At 55.4% G+C, this 21355-nt stretch overlaps 1 protein-coding gene across 2 annotated transcripts in view; it reads right to left on the bottom strand.

The window, feature by feature from the left end:
• The window catches only part of ZSWIM5 (zinc finger SWIM-type containing 5), a 146247-nt gene that overhangs the window by 2452 nt on the left and 122440 nt on the right, over nt 1-21355 (bottom strand). For both annotated transcript variants that reach the window (XM_074961867.1, XM_074961868.1), the window contains exons 5-13: nt 19318-19497; nt 16020-16196; nt 12906-13052; nt 11911-12048; nt 10477-10737; nt 9144-9279; nt 7221-7378; nt 2083-2246; nt 930-1011 (exon numbers count right to left, since the gene is read on the bottom strand). In XM_074961867.1, the coding sequence (XP_074817968.1) occupies nt 930-1011; nt 2083-2246; nt 7221-7378; nt 9144-9279; nt 10477-10737; nt 11911-12048; nt 12906-13052; nt 16020-16196; nt 19318-19497 (1443 nt within the window). The remainder of the gene's footprint in view (nt 1-929; nt 1012-2082; nt 2247-7220; nt 7379-9143; nt 9280-10476; nt 10738-11910; nt 12049-12905; nt 13053-16019; nt 16197-19317; nt 19498-21355) is intronic.

The raw sequence follows: 21355 nt of genomic DNA, 5'->3' as shown, positions 1-21355 counted from the left end.
GGGCTCTGCCGGGCCCAGAATGCTGAGCAATGCCAGCTCCCTCCGCTCTGCCTGGGACCTGGGATCGCTCAGCGCGGCTGACAAGTGGGCCACTTCTCATCCGAGCCTGGGGTGGGGGGGGGGAGGGGGGGAAGGACCTGGGAGCCCGGGGCGGGGAGGACCTGGGAGCCTGGGTTGAGAGCACTGGCTTGGATATACAGGGACAACCAGATGCCAATGCGCTGCAGACAGAGAAATCGCTCCAGAGCTTCAGGCCAATGTTCTGAAGTGAAGCTATGAATCCCACACGGTGCAAGAGCACAACCGCATCCCCATGAATGGGAGCCGGAGCCAGCAAACGCCAGGGCCCCACGGGTTACAAGCTCCCATCCAGGAGTCCTACAGTTCCCACCACGGCCCTCCGCTCAAGGGCTGAGTGCTGACAGCTCAGGGTCCGACTGATGGCTAGATCTGGGGTTAGGAAGGAATTTTCCCCCAGGGCAGGTTGGCTGGAAGCTTGGGGAGAAGGCGGGGGGAGGGGAGGTTGCATTCCTCTGCTGCACAGGATGTGGGTCACCTGCCAGGATCATCTGGGCACGTTTCAGCTACTCAATGCCCTGCCACTGCAGGGGCCACGGGCACTGGTGCCCACTGGTCTCTGCCTCTGACAGTCTGTCTCACCCGACTGGCTGGGCTCAGCACAGGGGCGACTGGGGGAGGTTCTCCAGCCTGGGCCATAATCCAGTGGTCCCGTCTCCTGAAACACCATGAAATCTACTGACGTCCCATCCCATCGCTCAGTGGACTCGCCCGAGCAAGCCCCTCCCCGGCCCTTTGCCGGGGGAAAGGGCAGGCACTGGTCAAAGGGACAGGGAGTGGAGCAGAGACCCAGCCCCTCCTGGGGGGCCGGGACAGCGTCTGGCGGGGCTGCAGTGACCAGCGGTACCCACCCACTTCCGTCGCACAGGTGACCAGCCACCGCACCATCTCCCTTCGTCTCCAATTCAGGGTGGACAGAGTCATCCGCATGACCTAGGAGACAGAAAAGAGTTACCAGCCCTCCCCTTCACCCCTGCTTCCCCCCCGCAGGGTGCCGCTAACTCCGGCCTCACTCCCGGCCCATCCCGGCGCTGTTTGCCGAGGGCGCCCTGGCCCAGCCCTGCAGGCGGAACGGCTCATGCCAATTCGATGCCTACTCGAAATGGTGCCCGATGCATCTCCAGACTCGCCACGGCTGGGAGTGGAGCCAGGACAGCCCCGTGCCCTAGGCCACGGAAAGGCGGCATCAGAAGGGTAGCGAATTGCTCCAAACCAAACTGCCAATATTTGCCAAGCTTGCCCCGGTTTGACACTATATAGTTATTGCCACATGGGGACTGGCCCCTTAGTGAGGGGTGCTGGGGCCAGCCCCACCCTGGCCAAGCTTAAATAGCTGCTTCCCTGCCTTCCAGGCTGGGATGGGGAGCAACAGGGAGCCGGCAGACTCTGGAGGAAGGCCCTGACCCACACTGTGCAGGAGGCCCAGGGCTGGGAAAGCTGCCAGGGGCTGAGAGCAGCACTCCAAGGGAACCCGCCTGGGGGCTGCAGAGGACAGACTCTCAAAGGCAGCCCAGGAAGGGGTGGGGAACTGGGCCCAGCAGGCGAGCTGAGGGGAATCCCCCAAAGGGCTGACGGACTTGGTTTGTTGGGACTTTTCAGTCAGACTGCTGCTCCCCTGGAAGGGGCTACATTTGTGACCTGGCCGGAGGGCTAAGTCCCATCTCCAGCACTGACCAGTTAGTCTCTAAGGTGCCACAAGTCCTCCTTTTCTTTTTGCGAATACAGACTAACACGGCTGCTACTCTGAAACCTCAGGGAAGGAAACTGAGGCGAGGAGCCTGCAGTGCCACACTCGGCCAGCAGGGGACACTGCAGGGCAGGCACCCCTACGACAGTTCCGTTCAACACCCTCCAAACAAGGTCTTCCTCCAGCCCTCGGCACTGCTGCCCACTTGTCCGGGGAGGGACCCAGCCAGACTGCCTCAGAACTGGGCCACCCAAAGCAGCGGCTGGGTTAGCCTCTGAAGACGACACGTTTCTCCTCTCCGTGGCCCCCTCCCCTACCTGCAGCCCCAGCTCCAGCGCCACGTTGAGCAGGGTGGTGTCGGGGTTGCTGTCCGCGGGCGTGGCGATCTTAAAGGCGTCCTGGGCCAGCTTGAAGATCAAGGACGAGGAGTGGATGTTCTTCTGGATCGCTTCCAGGACGGTGCGTAACCTCAGCATGTCACCTGCACGCACAGGAGGGACGGGTCAGAAAGTCAGTCCCTGCCCCGCCAGGGCCCGCACCCCCTCCAGGCTCCTTCCAGTTCGTTTCCACTTCGATTCGCATCTTCCCAAGTCTGGAGGCGCCTAATTCCCAGTGATTTCCCAGGGGTGAGGCCACACACAGCTCAGACTGCCTCTGCGTTTGCAGCCACTCAGCTGCAGAACGGTCAGCCCTCTGTGCGGCTACCGGGCTCTGCGGGGGGCGAGGTGACGCGACCATCATGGTCCCGTCTGACCTGATCGTCTCTCGCTCAGCCCGCTCAGAGCGGGGCCCAGAGAGCGCACACAAAACCCAGTGCATCATGGACTCTCCTGACGGGGCTTCTCCGAACAGAGCTGGAGAGCTCCGGCTGGCGGGAGCACAGGGGCCAGTGCAGTTCGCAACACAGTGTGGAAGTGGGATTTCTCTGTGAAACGCGGCTGGTGAAAAGGATGTCGGCTCGCTGTGCAGGCTTGGGGCAGGGCTTGCTGACAGGAGCGCACAGCCAGCTGGGGGGTGACTCTACCCTGCACCAGCTGCCCACGCGCTAATTGTCTGCACAGACCCCGTCAATGCACACTAACAGTTTTCATGCACTTGGATACTCCTGTTTCACAGAGGACGAGATCAAAGCACATTAGTGAACTAGTGATGAGCCTCAGGAGCCGCCCCCGCGCCCAGCCTGCTGCCAGGTCAATGTTTGTGCAGACAGGCCCTCGGGGTCCCCACCGCTGACCGGACCAAGGGCAAGTTGTTACTTTGGGCTCCTGTTAGCCCTGTGGGAGTCGGCACAGCCTAGAGCAATGGACCCTGAACTGTGAGGTGCCCCCCCAGGGGGGCACAGAGGAACATTAGCGGGGGCGCGGCAGGGGCTGGGATGGAGCGCCACCCAGCCCTGCTCTGCCCCCAGCTTCAGCCCCCAGCTCCCGGGCGTGGCCCGGCCCCCAGCTCTGACTGTGGCCTTCCCCAGCTGTGGCTCCACTCCCAGCCCCCCGCCTGTGGCTCCGCTCCTGGCCCCGACTCCAGGGGAGGGGCGCAGCCAGATTCCATTACTGGTAAGTGATAGTTGGGGGGTGGGGGTGGGGTTTGGGGACCAGTGGCCTAGAGACTGGAGTCTGTTCCGGTTCTTACCTCCTCAGCAGAATTGTTCACTACACTCCAATTCCTGTCATGGGGGAGGGGAGGGAAAGGATCCGAAAAGATCCACTATGTATATTGCAGCGTGGCCACCGATAACTACAGACCCCTGATACAACAGACACACACTCCGGACCCTTACAGCCAGTCCCAGGGTGTCACAGTGTGTACGAGTCCATCCCATGTACGATCAGCTACATCGTCTGTCACTTCATAACGCCATGTCCCTTCCATTTCATCCCACATTTCTACTAGAAACGTTCCCGAGCCCTTGGCACGCTACGGCTGTTTGGTGGCCAACGCGTTCACAGACAGGGCAAGCGCATTCGTATTCTGTTAGCCTCGGAAAGCACACAGCGCTCTGGAGTAACCTCCACGCACGGATATCACAACTCCAGGTGCACGACACACAACACACCACTGGCGGGAGAACATTAGGGCGAGTTCCCCCCTCACATGCTGTACAGCCCCCCTCCAGGACGTTCAGTGAACTCCGGAAGAGCTGAAATGTGGTGAGTTTTTTTTCCACTGTTCTTGTAGCTCATGCACCTTTCCTAGCTGCGGTTCCATCCAGCCCCACTCAGCTCCAAACCCGATCCTTCATTCCACGGTCCTGGGACCAGAGATCTCAAAGCTGAACATTTCTGCATAAGGAATACGGTCTCTTCAGCTGCCACACTCGGCCGAACGTACCCAGCTCACTCCATGTGGAAAGAGTTGGTGGGATTTGCCTTCAGCTGTAAACAGATACTGTTCAGAGGTGACCAAACCTCATCACTGCTCCTTAACTGTTCCTAGGACAGATGAATCAAACCCCTCCCTCTGTGCTTTGATCTCAGGCTCTAGCTCATCTATCCACGGCCTGACCATCAGCCATGAAATCGGAATTTTTTCCATGCAAGAGTCTGCCCAGATAAAGGGCTTCCTACTGATGATAAAGTCCCGATACAATTAACCGATGTGGTTAATTCTTAATTTTAGATACACTAAGAAAGAAAGTGACTTGCCCCACAGGAACACCTTCCATCTTCTGCTATGAGCTGCTGGGTTAAGCCTGGCTATGGGCTGAACTAAAGTCCTGTGAATGTGCCCGTTACATAAGATAGCCGTGCGACAGTGAAGGGGCCACTCCTAAACTAGTCTGTCCAGAAACTAGCACCGGGGGAGGGCTTGGCACGCCCATGTGTAAAAAGACCAGCTGGGGGCAGACTCAGAGAGACAGAGGCAAAAGCAAGAAAGCCAAGCAGCAGCTGGGAGCACAATGGGCCCGTGGAAAAGGCTAAAGAGAGTTTTCTGGCTCTGGGGTGGGCTAAGGTGGCTTGCGGGAAGTAAGCTAAGAAACTATTCCTTTTGTCTCTGGCTCCTCTTGCATTTGGAGAAGCAGGACTTCGTACCTTCCCTGTAGGTAAACCGAGCTGCATCAAAGATCGTGCCAGACGTCATTGTCAATTTCTACCCTCAGCTGGAACATGCCCCCACCACTCGTGACACCCCTTCTTTTGTCCCATAAGCCCTGTCCAAGCGTGAGCGCCAAGGAAGAACTTGCCACTCGCTGAAGTAAATGGAAAGGCACCTGCTGGCTTCACCGGGCTTTGGATCCGGCCCGGGCTGAGTGTTGGAAATTTGCAGCAAGAGCTCTCCACCCACACCTGCCTGGATGGAGGAAAACTCCGTGTCAATTGCAGGGTCGGGCTCTGCCTTTGGTAACGCCTGGGGCCCCTCATCAGCCTTCCCCCGGGAAGACATGGATAACAGAGGGCAGAATGCAAAGACAATGGGATTGCACAGCGGTCAATTTCACCGCAAAACCTAGCATACTAGCGATGACGACAGCCCAGAAGGAACCCTGTTTGGGTCCCAGCTCGAGTTTCTAGGGCTGGCAGTTAAAGAAACATCTCTTCTCTGCACACAGCCCATTAGCCGTGGAGGCTCGGAGATGCAATCCACCAGGAATGATGAAAAGTGACTAAAATGTGCAGAGCAGAACTGGACTTGAAAACAAAAAGAAATTTCAAATGACAAATGATTAAAACTATCTTCTGCCCCCTCTGCAGCAGTCACTGCAGTGACGGGGACTCGTGAGCCAAGCCTCCTCAGACAACCAGATGTAAAAACGGAAAGCCATGTGTCGGAAAGACGGCAACGAAACGGGATTGAATACGGACATGCTCCAGCATTTGAACATTTGGGGGGAAAATGTGGGAGCTGGAAGAAAAACAAAAATCAAACTCAAGTGGCCTTTTTGTCCTCGTGGAGGACTTATTATCCCACCTGGCTAAAGGAGAACATGCACAATAAATAAATAAAATCCCTCGTTTACTGGGCTCAGCTTTCCACGAGATCACAGGGAGGTGAGAGCAAACCAGAGCCCTAAGAAGGGAAAAACCAGAAAAAGCAAGAAGGGGATGGGAAAACGAACGGCTGCGAATAGTTCTGATGTTGGCCGCCATTTCACCAGGCTAGTGAAGGAACGGGAGAACATTCCTGTTCCGAACGGCTGCTAGGAGCTGGGATTTTACTGCACTGAGTGACACGGTTATCGATACACAGCCGAAGCCTGTCAACTGTCTCTGATTTCAAGCCCTCTAAGCACATCACGGCCTGTCACCCATCTGCCTGATATCACGATTTATTTGCTTCCCTGTCCAGTCTGGCCTGGGGGATTGGTCTGGTTTCCTGTCAAATGAAAATTTCATAAATACGAAGTAAAAAGCCCATTTGCCTTCCTGTCTCGTCAGCACGCCCCAGCTCAATAGATCCCGGCCAGCGGTTTTACAATTTCTGCAGCTGGGACCCCAGCAACGGGATGGCAGCGCACGCCACCCCTCAGTGGCTTAGGTACGGTGTGACCTTGCTGAAACCCACACGCTGCTTCCACCTTCCAAAACCGCATGGAGAAAAATTCCCCCAACGCTCGCTGTCTGCTTGCAGGAAGCAACACAAAGAGAACATACTGAGTGCAGAGAGATGGACGCCCTCACCCCCACCTTCTAGCCCCCCTCCCCTTCACTCCCAGGATGGGTGCCTTAGAGGCCCTGAGGTTCTTGCTTTGTATCTTCTGCCTTCCTGGGCTTCGCACTGCAGCCCCAGCCCTCTTAGAATGGACAGGACACGCGAGCAGAGGCTGTCAGTGCCATTCACCCAGCTGGGAGAGCCACGCCCCAGCACGCTCAGCCAGAGAACTGAAGACAAGTCCCGCTGAAGTCAACAAGGATCTTTCCATCAATTCCAGGTCGGGCCCCAGGAGAAACTGAACCCGTCTGCCCCCTGGCACTGAGCAACACCTACCCCCCAGCCACCCCTGGCTGTGCACTGCACACACTAGTGCTACCTGGGCCGCGAGGACGAGGCCAGCGCAGGATGGACTGCCAAACCTGACAACGCGACCGCTGGAATGCAAACAGCCATCACGGACGGCTGATCAGGAAAAGGATTTGGGACCACGGCCCCAAGCAACACAGGACTTCTAAGATTTCCTTTTTCAGCATCTCCCTCACCTGCCTGTGTTCCTAGTCCTGGGGTGAGCCATGGGGGAGGAGGGGTCTCACCTTCGAGATGGTCCCACGTCCCACTCCCCTCTCCCTGCCACACTGGAGGCTACATGGGTGATTCTCTTCCCAGTACTGCGCTCGCAGATCCCTAGCAGCTCACGGTCCCTCCCACCTGCCTCCCAAATCACGGGGGAGTTCGCCACATGCCTCTGGAGTCTGTCTGCTCCAGCCAAGTTCATCTGAAAGAGCCCCCCGCTAAGGGTGCCGGCTCTGCTACCCAGTCTGACATGAAACCGTCCGCTCAGGTGCAAGACGGGCCCCGCACCCACCTTTAGCTGCAGTCAGCATGGTGGAGGCCAGTTCACACTGCTGCGATTCCAAGTGGCCCAGGGTAAACCACCGTGGGTACCTGCTGGGCACGACCGACACCAGGTGGTGAGGGTGCGTGACGTCTCCGGAGGGAGCGGTCGTCTCCAGCACAGGCAGCCTAGGAGAGACAGGAGAAGGCTAGTCAGAGGTTCTCTGCCAACTCAAAGCCCTGCCCCTTCCTTCGCTGCTAGCTCCCCCCAGGCAACGAGGAGGGCTGATTGCAGGCAGCCTGGTGCACCAGCGGGTTCAGCGAGCTCTTTCAAAGCACCAAGCTGCATTCCAGGCGTGCGACAACTCCCGAGGCTGCACGTGGAACACATGGGCGCAAGGATCAATTTCAAACAGACTTGAAAGGGAGCCGAAAGCCGGCAAGTGATTTATAAACTTGCAAGGAAAACACAAGCTGGAAAAGCTCACTTGGGGCTCCTTTCATCTTCGGGCTAAGTGGAGCTTTCAGGCAAATCATCTGGTTCCTCTTAAACCGGAGGGCTGGGATCAGAAGTAGCACCACATTTCTCCAAGGCCCCTGCAGTGGATTTGGGTTACCTACTCGCGTGTGAATATCCCAAAGCCGTAGACATTTCGGGTGACAGGAAACCACAGGTTCCCCCCACCCGCCCAGCACCCAAACCCAGGTGCTACTGGGCGTGACTACAAGTGACAGATGTGGCACTGCTCTTCTAGCAGGTAAACGGCTGCCAGGGGACAGGACCGCCACGGCCGCTAAGCTAGAGTTTGCAGCCACGTCTGCAAGCCACCATTCGGACCAGACAGCAAACTGTCTGCTGGCCCAAGACAATGCAGTGCCGGTTACTCCGTCTCCAGGAAGGCGAAGTTATGCATCAGTAGTTCAGCCCGAAAGGGGATTCCAGACCAGCCGGGTTATGGAAGCAGGGAGGCCAAGTGGAGCAAAAGGCAGAAGATGTGTAAGCAGGGCCTGCCCCTATTCCTCCAGTGAAAGCTAGGGAGGTCCCAGCCCAGATCAAAGACCCCAGCACAAGGGCAAGGTGTCAGCTGGGAGAAGAGAGCGCCCCACAAACTCAATTCCGAGGGAGTAATTTTCCATTGACGTTCATCCCTCTCTTCACCCGTCTGATGCTAAATTCCAGCCTGCGAGCGGACGGAGCCAGAGGAGGGGGCTTGTCTAGCTGTGTAACACACCCAGCAGGAACAGCAATTCCGAGGGCCAAAACCACGAGTAGAACAAATCCCAGTGCAGACCTGCCAGCCGAGATCAAATCCCTGGGGCCAGGGGAGGATGGGGGCTGACAGGCAGCGCAGAAAGCGGGAGCCTGCCCATCAGGGGGCTGGCCCCTGGAGGGTCCTTTCTGCCAGTTGTCCTGCCACCGTCAGTGCAGGGTCAGCTGGGTGCCCAGCTCTGGCCGCTCTCTCTCCTAGCTGGGCTTTTCTGTTCTCGACCCTCCTCTCAATCACTCTTCAAAGAAGGAGCTGGATGCAGAGAACAGGGTCTCTGCTTCCAGGCGAGGAGGCCCAGCAGGGCTGGGGGGCAGAGTCTGCCCTGAGATCTCCTCTGCCTTTCACTCTCCTTGCGCCGTGGGAGATGGCGCTGCAGGATGCAGATGCAGGGGAAGGACCCGGCGCGCCAATGGATGCAGCTGGTGCCCGGGTCCTTTCCCCAGCACCTTCGCCCAGCTCAGCAGATGGGGCGGTTTCCATGGGAGGAAATCGTCTGCTGCAGGGTAAGCATTTTCTCAGATGAGCAGAACCTAATCTTGGCCGTCACAAGCTCCCTGCAGCGGCTCCCGAGCAAACTAATACTGACCAGACTCGGGTCAGAGAAGCAGGGGGGGAATATCGTGCGTGACGTCGCTGCTCTTGAGATCGGATCGAAACCAACCCCAGGCGAAGAAATGCCCACAAACCTCATGGCCCGGAGCGCCAGCTTATAGGCCAGGTCTGCGTCGTGAGGCAGCAAGGCGGAGAACAGGTACTTCGCAAAGGTGTGCATGGGAACGCTCTCCCGATGGATCACTTCCCCCAGGCCGCTGAAGGGACCACCTGCAGGACAGCAAAGCCGCGTCAGCCACTGTACCAGAGCCTCCGCCAGGGGCCGCGCCGCTCAGCCAGACAGCTTCCCACCAGCCATGCTAGGACCAGGGACCAGAGCCGGCTACGGAGAGCCTCTCGGGTCTGAATTCCTCAGGGGCTTGGGGAATGCTCAGCAGCGATCTCCACAGTCCCTTCGAGGCGAGCACTCCGGGGTTATCTGAGCAGCAAGAACAAGCCAGTCCCTGGCCCGTTCCCCTGGACTGGGGGTGCTGAGGGTGGCCATAGGCCCTCGTGCCTGGCAGGAGGAAGTTACCAGTTGTGCACTCGGCTAATGGTATAATCCTGTACAGCCTGGTCCCCAAACTTTTCAGGGTCATGCCCCCCTTACTCCTGTCTGCCACCACACCGGGAGCCAGGGCCGGGAGCGGGGCGACACAGACAGGGTAAGGGGGCCAAGGCTGGGGCTGCAGTTGAGGGCAGGTCTGGGGCTGGAAGTGGGGCCGGGAATGGAGCTGCAGCCAGGGCCCGGGTCTGGGAATGGAGGTGGAGTTGGGGCTGGGAGCGAAGCTGGGGGCAGCGGCTGGGAATGGAGGTGAAGCCGGGGCTGGGGGTGGAGCTGGGTGGGTGGGGCTAGGAACGGGGCTGGGAATGGAGGTGGAGCCAGGGCTGGGAGTGAAGCCGGGCCGGGGCTGGGAATGGAGGTGGAGCTGGGGCTGGGAGTGAAGCCGAAAACCAAGGCTGGGGGTGGGGCCGGGAATGGAGGTGAAGCCGGGGTTGGGGGTGGAGCTGGGCAGGTGGGGCTGGGAAAGGGGCTGGGAGACAGGAGCAGGGCTGGGTTGCACTCCTTCCCGCCCCTCCCCTTCCCGGGGGCTGGCCCGGGCCCCACCATGCCCCCCCAAACGTTCCTCTGTGCCCCCCTGGGGGGCATGCCCCACAATTTGGGGCCCACAGCTGCATAGGGACTGAAGGACAGTTCAAACACCAGGCTGGCAGCCTCAGGCTGAATGACCCTGATAACACTGGGGCTTGGCAGCAGATTATTACTGGTGCCTTGTCGAAGCCCTGGCCCAGCAGGCGACCCTCCGCCGTAATCCAGCTCTTCGGTCCCCTGGGCTCCTGTACCGTGAGCAGGGGGAACGCGTCTTCTCCCAGGCCGGCCTTTCAACACCACCACCAGCTGCTCAGTGCAGCCCAGCTCCCCCTCACCTTCCAGCAGCAAGATACACTGCTTCCGAAGGGTCTGCACCAGCAGCGCCTCCAGCTCCAGCTCCTGCAGCCGGGCGATGATCTGCTCTTCGTTGTGGCACACTTTATCCTGCGCGTACAGCCCCTCGGGCATCACCCTCTGCTGCCCCATCCCCATCAGAGCCACCTCCAAGGCCAGGGACAGGTAGGACTCGCCGCTGTCCTGGCAGCCCGTCGCCACAGGCACATGCCGATACACCGGGGGCTTGGCGTCGCCGGCATCTAGAGGGGAAGGCAGTGGCTAGGGTGAGAAATGAGAATGACCTGGGAAAGAACCCAGCATGAAACCCAAGCCCAGCGCCCCTCTTCCCTGCCCCCAAACCCAGTGCCAGGGTTCTCTCATTGCTTACGCTCGGTTCCGCAGAGATCGAGCCCAAAGGAGCGAGCCCGCGTGGGAGGACACTGACCTGCATTTCTGACCCGGCGCTCCGCTGCTGGGGGAGTGGCTTGGCGTTGCTCGTTTGACCGACGGAAAACCCAGCCTGACCCTCACAGTTCTGACTCCACGTGCCAACGCAACAGGCCAGGCCATGAGTGTCCTCCCCACTTTTACCAGCCATGGGGAAACAAGCCAAGTTGGACTAGAACACGTTCAACGTGCCACAGAGCAACGCCACGCAACGTGGTAGAAGGGCCACGTGTCCCGGGGCGACCTCGCCCAACTCTGGGGCGTGGCTGTTCTGCTCTCGTCTGACTGCCGCAGCCTGCGGCCACCCTGCCCCTCGGTGGCGCCACGTTCTCCCTCTCTGCCTGACAGTTCACAGATTCCCAGGCCAGGATGGGTGTGCCATCTCCTCTGACCTCCTCTACAGCACAGGCCAGAGACCTGCCCCCAAATAACTCCAGGGCAGAGCCTTTAGAGAAACATCCCGTCGGGCTTTACAAACGGTCAGGGATGGAGACTCCACTGCAACCCTGGGGAAACTGTTCAACTGGTTAATGACTCTCACTGTTAAAAACCGATGCCCTATTTCCCGTCCGAGTTTGTCTCGCTTCAGCTCCCAGCCACTGGATCCTGTCAGACTTTCCTCTGCTAGACGGCAGAGCCCATTGTTAGATATTTGTTCCCCATGTAGGTACTTACAGGCTGTGATCAACCCACCCCTGAACCTTCTGGCAGGCTAAACAGACTGAACTCTGAGCCTGTCACGGTACCTCACGGCACCTTCTCTTCCTCTGCAAGTGGAGAGACAGGAGAGCTGGGAGCGAGCGAGACTGAGCGGTGGGATGAGAAGAGGCTGGAGAACCAGGAGGGAGTTTGAGGAGACGACACAGAGGGAGACCCGAAGCGTACGACAGCAGGGGAGCCGTTAGCTCTGTCTTGGATTCAGCAGCTGACAAGCTGGAGCTCTGGAAGTTTAACTCACTGGTCTGGACGGGGAAAGACTTGGATACCTGAAATTTCAAGGCAATTTTCCTCTTCTAATCTACAAGCCTCCGTCAAGGTGAGGAACAAGCAGCCAACGGGATTCAGAGGGTGCCCGACCCAGCCCTCCAGGTTTGTGATGGTGGTGGCTCCTCTCTGCAGTAATTCTGGGGACGGCACAGAAGCAGAGCGTTAAGATACAGAAACGCTGAGGATTCTCGAGGCAAGTGGAAGGCCTGAAGCCACGGCAGCAGATCACTGACTCATTCCATTTTCTCCGAGCGGCCCGCGCAGGTTGGGAACACCCCCCGGCGGGAAGGCACGGGAGAAACGGCACCAGCGTGCTCCAGCAGCGTTTCTCACCAACCAGGCCCAGAGAGCTCCTGGACACAGCTTAGGAAGGCAGCCAGCTGGTCCCTGGTATCAAAACGGTTGAGAAACATGGTGCGAGAGGCCTATAAACGGGAGCCCTATAAACGGCTCGTTCACATATTTTACAAACCCTGGGGACTGGTCTCCTGAGCAGTGACCCATGGTTACTAGTCACCCCAGCAGGACTCAGCTCCGCGCAAGGGGAAGTGGGATCGCAGAGCTGCTCCCACAGGTGCAGCACGTGACTCAGGAACGGCAGCAGGAATGTCTCTGGGAGGCACAGGACTGTCTACAAACGCTTTCCCCCCCTCCCGGACATGCCATTCTGGGGTCAAGGCCAGGCCACGGCAATCCAAGCTATCCAATATCAAAGGCTATTCGGGCATTTTTCAGATCTGAAAACCTGGTGTCAAATGCTGCTGGGATCAGACAGACACACCGGGCTAGCGTTCTGGTGGGCAGTGCTCTGCATCAAACACCCTGCAGCATTGGCAGTGCCCGGCAGAGAACAGATCAGCTCCATGGCACCCATGCTCTCGGCATTCAGCAGCATCTGAGTGAGGCTGGGCCACTGTAATTTGCCCCAAGTACACTGGCCAAGCACAGTGGTTGATTCCAGGGTTGGGTCTGCCAGTCTGGGAACAGCCCATACCTTTCTTCTGATGTTTGTAAATTTCCAGCTGCCTTTGCTGCTGCAATCTCAGTGTATTGATTATGGCAACAGTCAGTCGGAGTGCTTCTTTGGGGTACCCATGGGAACGCAGGGCATCAACCCGTGCACACGCTGTAGGGACGTGCTCTGCAAAACAAGGTCAAACGCAGCATACTCGTGAACCTGAAGAGCACAGAGATTCACAGCGCTCTGCTGCAGGAAGGAAAAGCACCCAGCACCATCAGCTTGCTTCTGATGAGCTTTCTCCCTGGAAGTCCAGCCCCCGTTCTCTGCCTTAGCGTCATCAGCCCCTCTACCGCTCCATACGGGGATGCTTGCCAAGAATATTAATGGAGTTCCTGCCACATTCTAGGAACAGCAGCTATAAATAACCAGACCCTGCCCTGGATGGTACCCCAGGAAACAAAGCTCTGCTTTATCTAATCTAGGAGGCACCATAGTATCTAAGTGCCAAACCAACATTGCGGGTTTGCATTACATTTATCCACAAAGGATTCTGCTTTTCACAATTCCTAGGTGTACCCTCTCAGCTGAGATCTCTCTTCTCCTCCCCTCTCAGAATTCTTCAGCTTTCCTAACTTTTGCACACAGGCACGTGCTTTGCATCATGACTTTCGATCTGGGCTTCTAAATTGCCTCCCGGATGCCTCGCTGGAACCAGGGGTAGCGATTGTGTATTTTCTTGTTCTCTTTCCCGGTGGTTTATTATTAGGAACAGTTGCATGAAAAACAGAATCACAGTTGCTTAGAAATTCATCTGCTCCCGCTGCTTATTCCCCACCTGAAGTCACAAGCGACTGCGGAGAGGATGATGACTCTGAGTGAGAAATTAGCAGCAGCAGATGACATGCCATACTGTAGGGTGAGCAACAAAAACCTTGTCTTCCTGCAATGACCCTAGCAAGAAAATAAATTGGAAATGAAGAAAATCTAAAATTGTGGAAGCAGGATCATCTGTTTCCAGGAAACATCAGAGGGTCTTTGCACAAAAGTCCCTCTCTAAATCCCAATCGGGTTTATACGTTACACTGAGCACACCCCACTCATGTGAAAATAGGTGAAAATCAGCAGGGTTTGCAGAAGAATTTCTTACTGGCTTCCTCTACTGTTTATTTGCTAAATGGGTGAAATATTTGCCTTCTCTCTGAATTCATCATTAAAATGTTGCTGACAAATCAGATGCTTTCCGTGGCATTGGGAAACCCTCCAGAAAGAGGCTGTGAGAATGTAAAATGGAAAATCAAGGCAATAGTGCTATTAAAAAAAATAATCAGGACAAGAATGTGCTTCGTTAAGTCCTTTTACTAGACTAGCGTGAAGCAAGAGGAGTCCATTATCCAATCTCTGATAGTCGAGGTCTCAAGGAACTGTGGCCCTCTTAGTCCAGCGTTCTGTCCCTAACAATAGCGGGGCCCCCCTGCTTCCGAGCAGGGTGCAAAGAGCCCTGCAGTGAGACAGTTATGGGAAAAAACTCCCCACAATGGTGTTTCCTTAACTTGGTCAGTTCATGGCTAGTTTATGCTCCAAAGCATATCAGGCCGTAGAGCCTTTTCACCCTCTCTAGCCGGGAATGTTGTGATGATCTTTATAAACACCAATGTACGTATTTATTCTCTATGGAGCTCTTGGCCTCGCTGGTAGCCTTGTGGCAGTGAGTTCCACAGGTTAACTATGTGGGTTGTCTTTAACTTATGTCTTGGGCCTGTTTCATTGAATTGTTTCATTTCCTTGGTCTTGTGATATGGGACAGGGCAAACGGGGAGCCCGATTTACCCTCTCTATCCCAGCCACAGTTTGATATCGTGCTGCCTTTCCCCCCCTTACTCATCTCTCTACACTACACAGGCCTCATTTCTGCAGTCTCTCCCTGCACACACAAGTCTTTTCAGGGCTCTGATCACCCATTCTGTCACCCATCTCTGCCCCTCCTTCCATTTCTGCGCTCACTTTTGAGATCGACTGACCAGAACCAGACACAGTATTCAAGGTGACGAGCTGGTTTCAGATCTGTAGGTCACAAGTGAGGCCTGAGTCTCACGAGCACTGGCATTTAACAAAACCGCTCAATTGCTATGGGTCACAGAGCCCCACATGCCTGCGAGGGAGAACAACAATTTACACCCAAAGCAGAGGTGATGAAAACCTGTCCTAAGCCTGGTGATGGGGTCGACTCTGCCCCGTGGGAGCCCTGCTGACGAAAGATGTCACCACCAGAACTCTGCACTGGACGCTCCCTGGAGGCCAGGGCACACACCCTACTCCTGAGGCCCGGGAGCAGATGGATACGTAGAATTTGGACTGCAGGAGCTGGGAGGAATGTCGGGAAGGACCCAGGGCAGCAGGGCTCAGAGTCTGGGGTGATCCGTCTGGCAATAAAACAAACCAAATGCACGCCATCGAAAGCATGTGCCATTTTCTGCCACATGCCGCTCGCGAGGCATGGCACGTCCTGGCGGTACTCTCTAGGCTATCCTAGCTGCTTATCCAATGTCAAGACCGTTTCAATATCCTGCGGTGGAATCCAGGCTCCAGTGAAGTCAATGGGAGTTTTGACATTAACATGGCCATGATTTCACCCAGGATCTTTATGGTCAAAGTGTACAAGTCCACTAGCTGGCAGGCCACCTCCATACCACACCCCCGGTGGCAGCTGCACTGGACGGAGATGCTGAGGCTAACGAACCTCACCCAGGCCAGAGCCAGTGAGGTTTGGGAAAAGGATGTTTCTAGGTAAGTGCCAGAGATGAGATCTGGCCAGGGTCCCACCGTGCTGGGGGCCATGCCAGTCTGGTCTCTCTCCAGGAGCCTTGCAGTGCACAAGGAAATGAACCAGACTGGCTTCCCCTGCAGCGGCTGTCAGGGAATGGTTGAAGCTTCGTTCCGCTGCTCGCAATGGAGATCCAGGTGCCCAGATGCCAGGGGATGGGCACTGCACTGACAGCAACTCAAGCTGCACATCCTCTTCCACACCCGTCCCCAGCCCTCAGAGCAGAGCCCTTGGGGTCCCCATGCTCGGAGCGATTGCAAAAGGCATTACACTTAGGCCCCCAGCAACACACACAGAGCGCAGACGGTCGAAGTGGGATGGGTTACCTAGCCACAGCGGCTGTCCTTGAGAATTGAAGAGGAGGCTCTCACCCTCCCGCTGGTACGAAGGGGACACGTAGAAGTCGCTGCTGATTATCCGCTGCAAGTGACTGTCCTGCCAGTGCAGGTCGCAGCCCTCGATGGCGCGGGTGAACACTGTCCGTCTCGGCCTTGCCAGGGAGTCTGCAAAGAAAAGAGCACTCAGCGTCCCCCGCTCAGCGGCCAGTTCAACTCCCCGGGCTTCAGAACAGCGCACCACCCAGCTAACAAACCTTCGCCGCCCCAGCACTCAGCTCCGAGGGGCTCCACTCCACCCTCCACTCGGCTCTGTGCACAAACAGAGCCCCCATCAGATGGCTCTAATCTCCTCTCGGCAAGAGCTCGTCCGCTCTTCGGCCACAGGCTCCGCGGAGCTGCCGGAAATGGGGGCAGACCAGCTTCCTGAACCACATGCCACATCGCTCGAGGAGACGCCAGCAGCGTGTCAGGCCAGAAGGGGCCAGAGCCCATTCGGAAGGTTTGTGGCAGCTCCTTGGGTTCTGCCCCAGTCTGCAGCCCCCCTTCATCTTTAATACAGATGGAAGCTACATGGCCTAGCACGTCAACCGCTCCTTTTAGCCAAGCTGAAGACTGCTTGGATCAAACCAGCACATCCTATTGTAGGACCGAACCCACTACAAAGCCTCCACCTGAAGTCACAAGCTCTGGGCCACACCACAGTCGGCAGTGGAACACAATGGTCTGATCACGAGTCTGGAACCAAAAATGTCTGAGTCTGAATCCCAGTCCTGACACTAAGAACAGCCCTACTGGGTCAGACCAAAGGTCCATCTAGCCCAGTCTCCTGCCTTCCAACAGTGGCCGGTGCCAGATGCCCCAGAGGGAATGAACAGAACAGGGAATCAGCAAGGGATCCGTCTGTTTCAGTGATCACCATGACCTGTAACAGAGATCTGTTTCACCACAAGACAGAAGTGACACTGGGGACCAATCCAAGCACTGGTAGCAAGCTATTCCCTGATGAAGGGGGGACTCTGGCAGGTCTGACTCTTCCAGGCTTCAATTTCTGTCATGCTACATCCCTTCCTGGCTAGGGCTGCTGGGGGTCAGAGGAGGAATGCTGGGAAGTACTGGCGAGGGGGAGAGCACTGTGCAGCTCTGCTCCAGTGCTGGGCAGCTTATGGCAGGCTAGATATACAGACCGAACTTGCTTCCATCAGGAAACAAAGGCAACTAGCGCTCAGATTGACTTCTGAAGTGGAATGGGCAGAGCTGGAAAATAAACATATGCTCATCCCCAGAGACCCAGAGCAAGTCTAGGCCGCAGAACTGGTTTCGGAGGAATATTTCAGGAATCAGTTTAGGTTACAAACACATTATCTTACGGGAATCAAAACACTAAAACCTCATGGCAACCATTGGGGTTCTTGGAATTTACATCTTCCAAGTGTTTTACATGCATGAACCTCCTAACCCTGCTGGGAGGTGGGTCAATGCTTTGTGATCTACAGGAGGTCAGACAAAATGATCCCAACAGTCCCCTCTGGCCTTGGAATCTATCAGCCCTATTTTAATGTTGGGGAAACCGCGGGCCACATTTTGGAAGGTATTTGGGTGCCTAAAGATGCAGACAGATACTTCGCTGCTTTTGACACTCCACTGGGTACCCATCTGCAACTTTTGATACCTTTCCAAATCTGGCCCAGCGAGCTCGCGGGACTCGCCCAGGTCACCCAATGAGACAGCAGCAGAGGTGAGAACCACATGCAGGAGTCCTGACTCTCAGGTCTGTGTGCAGATCAGGAGGCCAGGTTGCTCCCCAGCATAATGCCAAATGTCGCTAAGCCTGTTTTAAATTAAGATGGTCCTTGACAAAGTGCATTTAAGACACGAAGGTCTAGCAATTTGAGAGCACATCTGGTTCTGAGCTTAGCTGGAACGGGCTGGTGGGGTGTCAGCTGGGGGACTTCATGATTAGTGGGGAAGGCTTAAAAACTAATTACACCCAGAAGAGGGAAGCTTACTTTGCAACATCGCTGCTTCCCTCCCCCCTTTCCATATTGGCTGCATCAAATACACAGAGACCAATTACAGAGCAGCAGATGCAGACATCGCTAGAACCGCATGTTTCAATTAAGGTCTATTTTGAGCAAAGAAAAAAAGGTGATTACAATTACAGGGATCGAGCGCTTTGCCAGGGTCTGAGAAAATCTTTTAGTGCTAATGAACATTCCCACAAATAAGCTGCTTGATTCGTGCTCTGCACTTGCGCTGCACTCAGTAGCCCAGGTTAATAACTTAGCTACTGAAAGGCACAAGCGAAAATCTAAATATAAGAGCGTTAAGTCAGATTAAACAACTGGTTTAAAAAATGGTGACTGGCAAGGTCTCTACGACATCAGCTAATTCCTCCCACTTGTGGAAATATTACATCAAGGGTTTCAGAGCTCAACTTCATTTACATTCACACAGAAGTGGATTCCTGTCTCACTTTTTCAACTGCTCCCTTGAATCTAAATTCACAGAGCGCTGGCGGCATTAAAGGGACACTGTCAAGGAGTTTAGGTCAAATCTTTAGGTTCTTTCACAACCAGGTAGAACAGAACAGAACTGTTTCATGAACATTTAAAATTAATGCCAGTGAAGACAATATTTTCTATTGAAAATTTCTACAGCAGCTTCCTACTTGAACATGGGAACGGGCTGTGAAACTGACCAGCCTCGTTTCAGGGTCTGAGCACAGAGCAGGAAGCAAAATGAGCCTCTTCCAAGTTGAAGTCAAGGTTTATGTTGCAGCCTGCATCCGACTTAGTGTGTATCTTGGGCAGCATCCAGACCAGACATCGGGCTCCTGTGCCCTCTGCCCGCAGCTGGTAGAACTCTCTCCTCTAGGACATTTGTTCTGGGAGGAGACTTTCAAACGCATTTGCCACTGGCCCAACTCCACTCCTAACGAAGTCAATGGTAAAATGCCCATTGACTTCAATGGAAGTGGAGCTGAGGCTAATGATGAGTTCTCAAAAATCCCATCACTCGTACTTTAAAGCATGTACCCATTCTAGCACAGCTATCACGCTGCACTCAGCCTGTATGGCTATTTTTTGTACAGTGCATTGATACAGGCAAAAAACAATTCAACGCAGGACAAGGAATTTTCTGTAGTGAGATTTTTATCTTGCCTGTACCTCTGTTACCTTTATATCCAGCTGATGCCAACTGCAGGTGAACCAGGGGAAACACATCGGGTGAGATCCTGCTGGAGACGGCTCAGTGAAGCCCTCCCAGCTGGGCAGTCCTGACTCACCTTGGCTGTGATTTGAGCTCTGCGTCAGCGCGTTGGTGATGTTGGGAAGCTCGTTGCCGTAACTGCCGTCCTCCAACGGGCACACGTCCATGTCACCCCACTTCCGGAGCTGCCGGAGCCAGCAGGATTTCTCTTCCAGCTTGCAGTGCGGATTTAACACGACGCACACCCACAGGGCCCCTATGGGGAAGAGAAAACGACACACAAACCCACACGCGCATGGAAGAATGATTCAGCGTGATCTGGCCTCAGCTAGCTGGCTTAGCTAACACCTCCATCCTCCTACCAGCAATGAAAGCTGGGAACAGCATCAACAGCCCACTGCAGGGAAATCTACAGAGCCCAGAAGGCAGATTTAGAAGCTTTAAAAAAAAAAATTCCAGTAAAACTCCTCCATAATGAAGCTAAATTATAACCTCAAGAGGTGGGGGAGCCTGTCTGTCTGTTCAACAGGACTTCTGTCTGCCAGGACAAATCTACTGTTTGAACTGCACATCAAAGCAAGCTCAAAACCACCCTGCAAGCCGGTGAGTCTGCCTCTCCACAGAGCAACTGGATTCTGATCCTGCACACGTTCCCACTGGTTTAAAGCTAGAGCAGGATTTCAGCTGCCACTGTTCTTCGGGCCATTTGCATTCAACTATTCAAAAAGGAGATTTGATTTATTTTTGTTTTAATCCCCCAAAGTCCCCAGGCCTCAGCAGAGACACTTGGAGTTTGTGTCCTAGAGGCAAAGTTCTCCAGGGCTGTGACACTCGGAAAGCTCACAGGCTGGACAGGATCCCACTTGCCCCGGCAAAAGAAAAAACGAGGGTGGTGATGGTAGCGATACAGGCCGGTGGTGCTCTTCCCTGAGTTGCTATCGAACCAACGCCCCAGCACAGCGCTAAGAGGCTGCAGATGCTGTCTTTTAGATGAGATGCAAAACCAAAGCTGTGAGCGTTTGTGACTGTTAAGATCAAATGACATGTTTCATTAGACCAGGGCTGTTAGCCCTGGCTCCCAGCAGAGCCAAATGCTGCTCTCTGTACACACTTGCACCCCCACTGACTGGAATGGTATTGCATAGGTATAAAAGAGGGCAAAACTTTGCCGTCAACCCCACCTGGGGTAATTACATTCCTACACACGTCTCCCTTGCAGAGTCAACCGGATACAATATTTTCTGTCCCTTCCCGTCCTACCCTGTGGCGCAGCATTGTTGTCCACTGCAGAACAGCTGCTACATTCTATCCCAGAGGAGACCGCATCTCACAGATGCTTCTACTGATGTGTTAGGCCAAGGAGGCCAAAGTGTTGCCTGCATCCCTTTCCGCATGTGGTCTGTATGGCAGTTCTGGGTGAACAATGTTCTTATTAATGCAACGAGTTAGCACTGATCTCAGAGAAATCCAGCAGGCCTGGAGCTACCCCAGCCTTGGGTTTTCCCAGCTGTCTCAGACACTCCAGTGTGTGGAATGCATGCAAGTCAAGTTAGTCACATGGTTCCCGGCTGCAGCCTCACCACTTCCCCTCAGGTCATGTCTTCATCTGATTTTAAGCACTGGATGTCAGCAGGGGACAGAGGCTCTCTGGAGCATCTTCTCCTGGGTCCTATCTGACTTCGGTGTCGGTATCACATTGGTAGCTCAGTGCTCCGCATCAATGGCAACCTGCCAGCCAGCAGTCAGCATCCGAGAGCTGTGCAGCTCGCAGATCACAGCCCCTCTGCTGCATGCTGGACCAGATCCCCGTTATTCAGCCTGCAATCCTCCCCCAAGGATTAATTAGCAACTCAAAGCCCAGCTGTCCAATAGGCTCGAGGTGACGGCGCTTGGGCAAGACATGAACTGGAGTGAAGAGAAATGAATGCAGATGTTGACACTTTGCCCTCTTGGCCAAAATCATTTTAACATCTGTGGCCCTGGTTGAGGGGGCTGTGTCCTGCCTGGCCCCAGGGGAAGGACTGAGAGAGAGGTCGCTCCATTCTCTTAACCAGCAGGATGCTCCTACAGACAGTGCCCGGTTCTGACCGTATGGTAACATAAGGCAGCGCTAT

Source organism: Natator depressus, chromosome 8 (assembly GCF_965152275.1).
Source record: "Natator depressus isolate rNatDep1 chromosome 8, rNatDep2.hap1, whole genome shotgun sequence".
Classification (NCBI taxonomy): domain Eukaryota; kingdom Metazoa; phylum Chordata; order Testudines; family Cheloniidae; genus Natator; species Natator depressus.
Note: the sequence above shows the minus strand (reverse complement) of the source record. Positions and strands in the feature narration are given on the sequence as shown.